The sequence below is a fragment of the Amblyomma maculatum genome, chromosome 5 (genome assembly GCF_055883805.1).
Source record: "Amblyomma maculatum isolate TAMU_Amacu chromosome 5, ASM5588380v1, whole genome shotgun sequence".
NCBI lineage: Eukaryota > Metazoa > Arthropoda > Arachnida > Ixodida > Ixodidae > Amblyomma > Amblyomma maculatum.
The window spans coordinates 108,377,017-108,389,781 of record NC_139348.1 but is presented as its reverse complement, the minus strand read 5'-3'; the positions used below and the strand labels follow the sequence as shown (position 1 = coordinate 108,389,781).

General features: G+C 46.2%; 1 protein-coding gene across 1 annotated transcript in view; it reads left to right on the top strand.

Moving 5' to 3' along the window:
* The first annotated feature begins 342 nt into the window (after positions 1–342).
* LOC146189188 (cytosolic endo-beta-N-acetylglucosaminidase-like) overlaps positions 343–12,765 on the top strand; it is a 58,792-nt gene continuing 46,369 nt past the window's right edge. Inside the window, exons 1-5 of the mRNA XM_084605202.1 lie at positions 343–512; positions 2,678–2,826; positions 3,540–3,688; positions 4,949–5,266; positions 6,112–6,215. Coding sequence (XP_084461328.1) covers positions 343–512; positions 2,678–2,826; positions 3,540–3,688; positions 4,949–5,266; positions 6,112–6,215 — 890 coding nt within the window. The remainder of the gene's footprint in view (positions 513–2,677; positions 2,827–3,539; positions 3,689–4,948; positions 5,267–6,111; positions 6,216–12,765) is intronic.

Here is a 12,765-nt window from a genome sequence, read left to right as displayed (position 1 = left end):
CAGTAAAGAAAGAAGAGAACAAAGAAAAATAGCTGGCGGAAGGTTGTTAGCAGCGGCGTCCTAAATTTCGCCAGCTCCACGCTACCGGCGGAGCAGTTGTGATGTTTGACTGATGTCCTTCAGGTTGTCTCTAAGGTTATACTACCAGTTCTAAGGTTTTATTACCAGCCCCAAGACAAGCTGCTGTACCCCACTTCCCTTTGATCGATGTAGCTTGGATCCTGCTCACTCATGTGAAGGTTCGACACAAGTGCTATTGAGTGAAAACCAACCGGACCATTCACGGAAGGCATACCAGGGCATCGTCTCAGCTGCCAACATAACCGAAAAATCAACAGAACCATGACTGGAGGAGAGCTGGAACCCCTAAAGACACTCGAAGATCTCTGGCGATTCAATGAGCCGCCACTTGTCATTGTAGACAACCTGCGACACGTGAAGCGGAGTGATGATCCCCAGGCTTCGAGGATTCTCTTCTGCCACGACATGATGGGCGGCTACCTGGAAGACAGGTACGCTGCCCCAACGGGCTTCATTCAACTTATCACTGTTTGTTTGGTACGTGTCAGTCAGTGCACGGTAAAGAACCCCAGGTGGTCGAATTTTCCGGAGCCCTCCACTACGGCGTCTCTCATAGCCTCAGTCGCTTTGGGACGTTAGGCGCCACAAAAAAAAATCAAAATTTAGCAGACAGTGTAATTGCCCCGCCGTGGTGGTGCAGTGGTTAAGATGCCTGTCTACAGTGCCGTAGTACCAGGGATCGATCCCGACCGCCGGCGGCTGGGTTTTGATGGAGCCAAACGGGGAGCACTGTGCGAGTCGGTGCATGTTAAGGAACACCAGGTGGTCAGAATTACTACGTAGCCGCCCACTACGGCACCTCTGTCTCTCTTTCCACTTTCACTCCCATCTTTCTATCTTGTCTTACAGCCCGGTTCAGGTGTCCACAGAACAAGTGTGATAGATTCTGCGCTTTCCCTTTCCTGTGAACCTATTATTTTTATTATTCAGACCGTGTGCTATGTTGCTGTCTGTGTTGCCGGAGTACCGTGATTCTTCCCACCGGCACTGATCCCGCACTAATTGGTCCTGACGCGGTGGGCATGCGCTTAGCGGAGTAGCAACTAGCGGCATCTGGCGACCTCAAGGCGAGTTGCCACGCGTCGGGACCATTCAAACGCGTGCGCACTGGGGGCGGGTGCGCTCGCAGTACTCCGGTAGTGCAGATTAAAAAATGGTACCCGGTCTGTTAAAATGTCTAACAAAGGTTCTGTTGGTATCGACTGCGGTGCTTTTCGGGGCCTTTCTGACCCGACCATGCCGGCTAGTTCTAGAACAAAAAAAAAAAAAAAAAAAAACCTTTATCTCGGCCCTCACTGGCGCTGGTGCTCATGCAATCTTCGTCAAATTCGCTGTCAGGGGTATTTTAAAGCAATAGCTTTCAAGTTTTCATTCAGTGGAAAACTTGATTGGTCGATAGGGTCAGGACGTCATAGCCACATGACCTCTGGTGGGATTTAGAAACCCATTACAACACTCACGTCAAACGTGTTACCGCGAATAGGACGCAGGGAAAAAGAACACATGTAATTGAAATTTATAAGGTAATCACTTGAGCTCAGAAGGAAATGGTAGAAATTTTAGGCTTCAGGCGAGGCTCAAAGTCGCGACCATTAGATTGCGAACCTGTAACGCTTTTGGCTCGTGGCATGGGTGTAAGCAGGATAGATATTTATACCGTGCGGCCTTTCAATCAATGCTGTATCTGTATTTTAATGTGAGCGCCTCTAATTAGGACAACAGGGAGCCTTCTGGCCATACCTTCAAGGTGGAGCTTAAAGGGACAGAACACTAGCCAAAATAAGTCATGAGATTATGGTGAAGATGAAAAGATATTGGCTCACACAGTACAGTTAGAGCACTATAATGTCAAAGAAAAGAGGCTTTACAATTTTAATTTGCCATTGTAAATGGCATACAAACAACCGGGACACTATCTAGTGGAGAAACCCTAGTACTTTCAGTATAGCCCCCAAGTGACTGCATGTCAGCAAAATATCGCGGATTTTTGTAACTGCACATTATTATTTTTTCTTCTAGAAGTGCTTGCCATAATTTATTATATTTTGCGCTCTCTCCAGTGCGTCCTTAAATAAAAAACCACCCCTGCTTTCGCACCGCGAGAGGTATGCTTTGACGTTTTGCCACAGTGTTAACAATTTCGTGAATAAAGCAATGACAGTTCCCACTAAAAATTTCGTCGACGAGGGCGTGCGTTATTGTGCCCTAACAGCATTGAGCGTGAAACTGAAAAGGACATTACTCTACCTGATTACTGTCTGGCGAATGAAAGTTATATTTGTTTTCGGTACGTCTTTTTTGTCGACCACCAGTCGTCATCGCGGTCGCTGCTCATGGTTTCCAGCAACAGACTACACAAAAACGGGCGCACGCATTGATAGAAAAATTCCCAGTAAAATTTTTCTACAGTGTTTCTAATAAAACCATTATGGAATCGAATATTTTGGACATAAATCTTTCCACTGCGGCGCAAAAAAATCGAGACTTAAATTCCAGTGTTCTGTCCCTTCAAGCCCAGCTAAATTTCAGCTCTTGTTTTTTTCGTGCCTTCCTGGAGTGCAGTACTTAAATATGTGTCCTCGTTCGTCCTTATCAGGTACATCCATGGTTGTCGCCATCCCAGCGCCTACCGATTTCATCATTGGCAGATTATAAATACGTTTGTGTACTACTCGCACCACATGGTCACCATCCCGCCTCCCGGATGGGTCTCAGCCGGCCACAGGCATGGCGTCCAAGTCTTAGGTGAGGCCCCTGTACCAATCGTGAAGGCAGCGCTTGTGAGTGAAGCCTGTGCCTTCTTATAAAAAAAGTATTTCTAAGTTCCGCGCTGGCAACTCTGTTTCAATCGTGTTCCGTGCTTGCGTATTTTGTGGGTGGGAAACCACAAGTCCTGATGCTACTAAACGGCGAACCAAATCTCGCCTTGCTTGACTGTGGATACCAACGCTATAAGAGCTAGCCAGGCTATACCCCAAAGTCATGACCAGGGCTAGTTATGGGTCGACCCTGAATTTACCTTTGACCTGGAACATGTCGCATGACCTTGAAACGTAGAGTGAAATTGCTTAAAATGCTAGTATCGACGCTGCCGCAACGGCAGGTCACGAAGTATGGCGCTTCAGTCGCCCGGCCAGCCAATAAATACAGGGACCTAGTTTGTGACAATTGTGTGTCTCATTTCAGGCAACTACGCAAAGCTAGGGGATAGAGGAGCAAAAGCTGTGCAAAACCTTTTTCGCACGATATTAGAATTTTAGTCAAAATTGCCAGCATTTTTATACTTGCCGTTAGACCAGCATTAAGCCCGAAAAGCAAGTTTGGCTGTTACAACTAATGCGCTGGTTCCGACTCTTTTTTTTTTTTTTTTGTCGATCGGTAGCCATTAATTAAAGCTCTAGCGTATGAATGCAGTAACAATTGGATATGTTGCTGCTCTGTTTCGATGTGCGTTTCAGGTACCTTCACTCTTGAAGGGGAAACGGGTCTGAACGCCTTTAACATGATCAGAGGCACCGGGATCGAGAAGAAGGTTGCCGCTCAACTCGCCTACGTTGCTTCCTTATACAGCTTCGACGGGTGGCTGGTCAACATCGGTTTCCAGATGGTTAGTGGTGCCTGCTTATCTTCCTCTATTGCAGACATTTCGTAGTAGCTATACGATCGCATTTCTTCTGTCTTGGAGAATCAAGTTTATCTGGATAGCTTTTGTCGTTAGTGCTCCGGGTTGGTGCTCGCATTGGTTAAAATGTTCCTATTTAAGATGTTGCATTGTCTCCATGACTGGTATGCAGTTTCCTTTAGGAAAATGAGAATTTCTTACTACGCTGTTTAATATCTTTTTGGAATTTAAGAAAATTACTAATCCTGAAAAGCAAAAAAAAAAAAAAAAATTCTGGGTTGGAGTCCGTCTCTTTCACAAGATGTGGCGCCCTCTGGAAAGGGGTTGAAAATTCATCTACTACGGTTGAAATCAGCCTTGGGAGATGCAGTCGTGTGCGAAGTGGTGATGAGTATATTGATAGCTACCGCCATCTGTCGCATACGCCTGTTACAAATATAAACTGCATGCGACCTGCTCCGGCTGCGCCGATCACGGAGTCCAAGAATTGCTAATACGTAGCTGTGTTTTTCATCCAGGAGAAGGACGCGCATGCGCAGAGTGGCCTTGTGTAAATGATGGTTTGCATCCGGAGATTTTACGGGCACCCCAAACGCTGGGCCGCTCGCATCCATGTCAAATGGTAATTAGTACGAAATTTTTAAGATGCTTTACTCGAGGCTTGTCCAAGTAATTTTGAACATGGCGTGACTGCACTCGCGAAGGCCTTTTTGTGTATTCTGAAACCTTCAGTGCTTTTGCCTGGAAAACGCGTGGTTCAGGATAACACGCAGTCTGCTGTGCGTTTCAAAACAGCATTGACGAAGCTGGCAGTGGCACACTCGACTCTAGCTTAACGATGTTATCAAAGCTTATGGTTTAGGATGGATCAAGAGAAACGTCACTGCGTGAAAATCATAAACCCGAACTTGCACATGCGATTGTTTGAAGAAACCATGAAGTTAGCTCTTCTCCAAGGCCTTTTCAAGAAAAACTGCGCAGTGATGGGTGACAACTTGATTTTAAGGTGGAATGATAATTTGAGCAAATAGCGCCATGATTAACGGACTTTTGGTTGAGTCGATTTTGTGGCTAAAACTTATATTTGTGCTTTGAACCATAGTTCGCAAGAAAAGAAGGTAAGCATCAGGTCAGAGTGAATGGTTTGTCCAAAAGAAAAGCCGTTCGGTCCCTGATTGGGGCTTACTACGATAATCTATAAGCTTGCTTAGAAGGTGACGTGCGGTACGAATTCTCATTTCGCAGGATAAGTCCTGTGTTGGGTCACTCAAGACCTTGCTTTCGGGTATCGTCGATGAGACGCACAGGGCAGTGCCTGGCTCTCAGGTCATCTGGTATGACGGCGTCGTGCGCGATGGCAAGCTTTGCAAGCAGAGCAAGTTGAACATCAACAACGCCATCTTCTTCCACCTTTGTGACGGCATCTTGCTGAGCTTCGGTTGGACCGAAGCCATGCTCAAGGCATCGGCGCGTTACGCGCGCGACCGCAAGAACGACGTCTACGTCGGCATCGACGTGTTCGCACGTGACACGCAGTACGAAGGTGGATTCGACACTTACAAGGTCTGCCCCATAAACACTACCTACGTATACTTCTTAGGCACTGTCCCTGAAACGAATATATGTTAACCATTCTCTCTGCAGCACACGGTCTCTAGTCGCTTGGAAGTAATTAGAGCAGTGCATCTCGTAAGTGAAGTGCATCGCAGGGCCACAGAGCCGTGGGAAATTAACCGTTTTATTCATTAGCCACACGGAAAGTAACATACATCCTGAAAAATAAATTTAGCACTTAATAAGTTTGACGATGTGTATGATTGCGAAGCTGCAGAGCAGGACAATGTACTCGTAATGATTAAAGCCGTCCCATTTTGTCCCTTGGGTTGTGAGCGACAGCCTACCTCTTGACAACTATTTCCTCCTCAGCTTTCGAAGCTAGCCAATGCTGAAAGAGGCGAAAGCATCGAAGAGCACCTCTGCGCACATGGCTTCAATAACACGACCGAGCAGCAGCTGTTGTCGCTTTTTTTTTTTAATGAAGGCCGTATTGCTTTTCTTAGCCTGCTTATGTAGTGCTATATTTGTTTCATTTAGTGCGCGGCTGCTAGCTAAAGTTAAGACACCTGGAGCCGGTATCGTGCATTCCGTCAGACTCTTTAGCGATGCTATCAAAAAGTCCTGCAGCAGGCTACAATTGAAGCATCGCTCACTTTATTCCTTTGCTATGTATCTGCCGCCCAAACGTTCGATTATGGCCCCAGTATTTTCTGGAACTAAGCAAACATATGAGAAACATATCCCTTAGTCCTCTTTCCCAGTATTATAGGTGCCTTTCGTGCCTTAAAACTTCAGCCTTTTTATATGTACACTACATATGATTGACAAAATGCAACTGGCCTTCTCTCTAGGTTGTGGAAGTAGTTCATAAACACGGCCTATCAGCAGGAATCTTTGCCGCTGGCTGGGTCTACGAGACCGAGGACAGGGAGAAGTTCACAGAAAACCAGTGCCGGTAAGCTTCTAAGAGAAACCGCTACTTTCGGAACAAATCTTTTGCCAGATGGGATATGCTGCTATACGTGAGCAAGTTCGGTCTTTACTCTGTGCTACACTTATCTAATTGTTTTGTTTTGTTTTGTTATTAAACGTTTCTCATAAAAAGTTTTTGTGCTGAGAGTTGTCAGAAATGGCATCGAATTTGGACGCCTCATAATCTTTCTTTCCTTTGACTTGCGCACACCAAAGTTCGGTTTGCCTGTTGATCGCGGCTTGAAAATTAATATGCAGAAGACTAAGGTAATGTTCAACAGCCTCGTGAAGAAACAGCAGTTTACGTTAGGTAGCGAAGTACTGGAAGTAGTAGGCGACTATGTCTACTTAGGGCAGGTAGTAACCGCTGATCCGGACTATGAAAGGGAAGTAACAAGGACAATAGGAAAGTACTCGCAGATCATGACTAGCAGCTTACTAGTATCGCTCAAGAGGAAAGCATACAACAGTTGCATCTTACCTGTACTCACCTATGGGATTGAAACGTGGAGGCTAATGAAAAAGCTTCTACTTAAGTTGTGTACGACGCAAAGGTCTATGGAAGGAAAAATGGTAGGGGTAACGTTAAGAGATAGGAAGCGTGCAGAGTGGACCAGAGAAATAATTCGAGTTACCGACATTCTAGTGGAAATCAAGAGGAAACGGGCATGGACAGGACATGTAGTACGAAGGTGGGATACCAGATGGCCGCATAGGGTAACAAATTGAATTCTAAGGGTAGGAAAGCATAGTAGGGGCGGTAGAAAGTTAGGTGGGCGGATGAGATTCACAAATTCGCAGGGGCCAAGTGGATGCAGCATGCACAGGACCGAGCAAATTGGAGGCATATAGGAGAGGCCTTCGCCCTGCAGTGGGCAAGCAAATTTTAACTGTCACATGCGGATGGCGGCGACATTTTATTGGCACAAAAAAAGTGCTGTTTTTTATTATTCCCTGGCTTGTTGATAGAGCAAAGGGCGTTGTGGCATCTGTTAATTGTTTTTGAGGCACTACTTAGAAAGAGGTATTTTAACATTGAATATCATGCATTCAGTTAGAAGAGACGGTTTGACGTTCCGGTATTGAAAATGCTTCGATGAATAAAAAGAGCTTAGCTTTCGTATTCGTTTTCACGTTGCAGAAAGGCATTGCCGCTGGAATTTGGAATTGACACTAGGTAAAACTAAAACTCTCTGCCGGAGTATACCCACCCTATAGCTACACTTAGGTTGATGAGAAACTTTCTCAGTATCAAGTTTAAACGGAATGAAAATCTTCTACAACGAAAGCATTATGTGACAAATTTCAGGGCGACATGCTTCGATTGTCGCCGATGTCGATAACGCATGAACCAACGCCATACCTCTCCACCTGTCCCGATACCCAACGCGGGCCCACGTTCATCCGATGAAGCTTACCTCAGCGTTGTGGGCATTAGCCATAATTTATGTTCACTGGCCTGACTACAAGCTTGACTGCCTCTGTGCACGCTGTGTTGTGGTTGTGTCCTGACCACGTTATCTCTCCCCCCCCCCCCCCCCGCCCCAAATAAAAATAATATATATATATATATATATATATATATATATATATATATATATATATATATATATATATATATATATATATATATATATATATATATATATATATAAGGAAATATATATATAGGATGTCACACAACTTTCCCGATTATGTATTTTATTCCAACAGTTTCGGACGGTGTACCGTCCGAAATTGTTGGAATAAAATAGATAATCGGGACAGTGGTGTGACATCCTGTTTGAATTTAGCTCTGGCCCATCAGTAACAACCAAACTATGTCTATATATATATATATATATATATATATATATATATATATATATATATATATAGGAGAATTTCCCGGTGCAAGGTTAGATATGCTTGAAAGAAAATAGACGAGGTGCAGAACACTACACTTCTCTTGACGTTTTGGCCGGGGACCGACCTTCGTCTGAAGAACCTGAGCTCCAGGCAATCTCTTAAATTTATACGATGCTGTTATCACTGCGGCCAAGAAATCTGTGAACGTAGCGAAGTAATGCTTTCGCATTAATAAAGAAGAAAGACAAAAAAAAAAAAAAGGTGGAGAAAGCGCGCTCGCAACAGCCGTCCTCCATCACCGAAACGGTAGCGGGTTCAATGACGGCCTACAAGAGATAAAAAAATTGCGTGGGACTTTAGCGACTAAAGTATTGAAAGGCGAAGGCCTGAGAAGCCCCATCTTGTCTAGCGTTCATGCCATCTGCAATCCCACACTTGAACGCGTGCCAAGGAATGCCACGCTATAAGAGTGATGGCGTACCATCCAAACGACGGAGGAGAGAGGTGGTGAAGGGTGGCTGTTCCTGGCCTACGGGGCTGTTGTTGTTGTTGTTGTGGCTGTAGGAAGAAGGAAAAGAAAATGCACGGTCCTGCTACTGGCTGTGTAGCTGATCCTCCTCCGCTGCCTCGTGCGGACAGAAGAGAAAATAAAGAAGAAAGAAAAAGAAGAAGGAGAGAAAGAGGCGCGCCGCAACAACAGCCGTCGTCCATCACCTAAGCGGTGGCGGGTGCAATGACGGCCTACAACAGATTAACGTTCAGTGGCTGTCTAGCCCCCGCCGCAAGCGGCGCTGACCTACCATCCCAGCCCCGTAGGGCCAGGAACTGCCACCCTTAACCACCTAGTGGCAGTGGCAGAGACATATTATTTTATATTTTTTTGGTAGCCTCACAATAATACATGTCCACTGGAAGTGGGGACAGGACGTTTTTAGAGCAGAGTGAAGGCAAAAGAGGGCTATGCCGTTTTTTACAAGTTCCCAGTCCATGGAGGAAGGTGTTTCCCTGCAGGTGCAACGGCTCATAGCGTCAGGTTTTCCGCTCTCTGTTATAAACCGTGTATGTGAGAGACTAATTGCCATCTTCGGGGGTCTCCGAACTTCCAACGTAGGCAAAAGAATGGGGCATAGGAAAGCAGTGGCCGTCCCCTATCTGCATCGCATGGCGCATAATCTCAGAAATGCGGCTAGGCATTTCAATGTTGACGTGTATTGCTCAGCACACCTAAAGTTTCAACGTCTGTGTGCCAAGAGAGGTGGAGATATCGAGGAACGGAAAAATAAAATAGAACTCTGTTAAGTGTTCAGTGCGGCATAGATCAAGATTTGTGGATTGTTTGGCTTGGCTTGCTTTGTGGGGTTTAACGTCCCAAAGCGACTCAGGCTATGAGAGACGCCGTTGTGGAGGACTCTGGAAATTTCGACCACCTGGGGTTCTTTAAGGTGGACTGACATCGCAGGGCACACGGGCGCCTTGCTTTTCTCTTCCATCGAAAAGCGGACGCCGAAGCCGGGATTCGATCCTGCGTCACCCCGGCGGGTTATTTAAGGATTGTGCGCGGTCGGTGGCGTATCAGATCCCTCTCACGTGCCAAGAGGAGTATGTCAGACAATCCGAAATGTGTTTAAATATTCGCCTGAAAGAATATCAGAAGCCATCGTCAGATGTGTCAAAACACTGCTTTGAGTACGAAAAAAAAGGAAATGTAAGGCATTTTTCGAGAAAACTTAGGTACTGGACCGGCATCGTGATCAGCGAACAAGGGAGATTATGGAAGCTTTATTCATCGAAAAAATAAGCACGTGCACCAGTCACCCCTCTATTGCGTTGCATGCTTCTGAGATCTAGTTCTTAGACAACACTTGATGTGCCTTATGTCGTGCAGATAGCCCCCTATAGAGTGCAATCCTGCGTTGATTATCTATTATGTTCACTGGACATGCGCTGCGTTTCGGGGCGTTTTATATATTTGTCTTCCTTCAGAATAAATTCTAGTTGCGGGACAGCGCTTGTGTTGTGTACTTACTCGTTCGTCGCCTCCATTCGCGCTGTATATTTCCTCAGGATGAACGTAAACCAACTAGCCAAACTTGCCATCCTACTGTAACAGGGTATAGAGCGCAACGAAGACACAGACAAGAAAGGGACACCACGGGCGCTTACTACAACTGTTTATTCATGTGAGACCAGCCGACATATACAGTCTTCTTAGCTAATGTGCACGTGTAGACGGCAATGAGAAAAACAACACCAATCTTGTTATTGTAGGCGAGAAAGATTTGAGAGATTGAACCTCACGGCAACTATGTCCGAGGCCTTGGTGTATCATCCTAGAGGAGCAAGGGGCACCCGCCGACTTGCAACTTGCATATAGGTGGAACCATCCTGCCATGGAAACGTCATGTAATGTATTTAGGTCTCCAAATTTATGACCGGCTTACATAGATCCCTGCAGGCAAAGTTCGTTTGCTCCATCTGGGTCGTGTCGGCAGAGCAGTTGAGCGCATCTTTGCTAAGGGGAATGAGTGCTTGGCCACTTGAGAAATTAGGCTATTTGAAGCAGCGGCGACATCGGCTATCATTTACGCCCCGCCCTTCCTTTCCCTCGGCCTACTCGTGTCATCTGACTGGATATGATCCACAGGCTGTGGATCCGACAATTTCTCGGAGCTCCTCAGTGTTCAGATTCCTGCCACCCTTGCGGAAGCTGGCATCTACTACCTGGACATTCCCCTCGATCGAAAATACTTAGTTGCATCGACCATCTCAGTCATGCTATAGGTGGGGCTGCATTCTTAGCACAACTGCACGATTCCCATTCTAGAAAGGGAAAAATGTAAGCGGGGTACAGAAAAATCGTAGAATCAGTTGCCGGTAAATCCGTGTTCCCACCACCCAATCGACCTCCATTACAAGCCTCACTGAGCAATAGATGGGAGCTCCAAGCGCCACACCCCTGCCGCTGCCCTCGAGCAGACCACCGCAGCTCACTTTGAGCAGTGCAGCGGTTCAACCCTTCTCTTCATGGATGGCTTAGTTCGTCCTGCTACTGGGCAAGCAGCTGCAGCCATGACAGCACTATAGATGGATCCGTCAAGATCTGTCACCTGTCATTCTCTGCTAGTCCAACTGTTGCGAGCTCGCTGGTCCCCACTTGGTCGCACAGTTAATTTAATCCAGCGTCCCACCTGGACCTAAATACGTGTTGTGCGACCTAAAACCTGCTCTGCCGCTGCTGGCTATCAACCATGGCATTAGCCTATCGGTTAACAATCTCCAATCCCGCCTCTTAGCTTTTCGAGGCTCCGGGTATCAACTGATCCTTTATTTTGTTCCAAGGCAATAAGGAGGCCGATGCCCTGGCCAAACATGCCCACGACAACGGGGCTCCGGTAACCGTTAATATATCACCTTACAATTTCTCAAGTCTCCTCTTGAAGAAATCAGTGAGGTCTTGCTTCCTCCCCACCGAATCGCTGCTGGAAAACATCTCCGATTTTCAGACTAATTCCCCCGGAGGGACAATCCTCCTCTTGCGCCTGCGCATAGGCTGCACTTGAACCCTGTCTCGTATGCACGCCTGCAGACGAGCTCTTATTCCAGCCTGCCCCTCCTGCGACGATATTGGCACAGTAGTGCATTTCCTCCTAGCGTACCTAGCTTATGCTACCCACCGACTGCGTCTTCAGGCTGGCTACCGGAATCTCGGACACCCTGCCGAAACGGAACTGAGATTTCTGTTCCCGGCTCGGTACCAACTTTCCGCACATCAGCCCCTCTTGAAGTTTCTATAGGAGTCCGGTCTGAGTTCTGTAGGCCTGTACGGGCTTATAGGGCCATGCTCGTGCTATGTGGCGACTGAAAACCGCACGCACGCCCCACCCGGCCTCTTCACTTACCTTCCCCCATCCCTTTCTCCTGTTGCCTAGAGTGATGCCAGAGAGTTGGCTAACATACGACGTGACCTGTATCCCTTCTCCCCAATATCCATAGTCACCATCACCACGACCACCTCCATGCCAATATGGGGTAGGGCAAAAACAAACGTTATGCCTTTTTAAAGTTGTCTATTCAAGAACCGATGAAGATGCCTTTCTCTTGCAAGTAAGATTGCTCGTCAAAATAGCTAACGGCACTATGAAGATAAAATTCAGAAAGGGCTAAATAATTCACCGGGCAGTTATACGCCACCCTTAAGGGCATCACGCAATAGCGTTTCACACACGCGGAAGATGGTGCCTTTCTTAAATCTTTTTCATTTTAATTTTTTATCCTAGCAACTTATAATCATCAAAAACATCGGCTCTCTACTTCCAGACGTTTGACAACTTTGCACGCAATTTTCATTGTTTTTCACAAATTTCCGATATTTATTTGTACACACACTAAATTTTCCTAATTAGGATCGCCAAGCATGGCCTTTTCATTCTGAGCATTCTAAAATCTTAGAACCCAATTTTGATTTCCGTCACTTCCAAGGCCATTAATAGTTGAATTGCAGTTATTTCAATATGTTCTTCGCCTATCACACCAAGTAATCATCGATCACTAGAAAAATTACCCTGAAACAATTTTTCGTATGCGGCCCCCGATTATTTCCGACACGTGAGGCCCGCTACACTATTACTACGCCGACGGCTTTTCGACCGAAAGGGCGGTATAATCTATCGCTTAAAACAGATGAA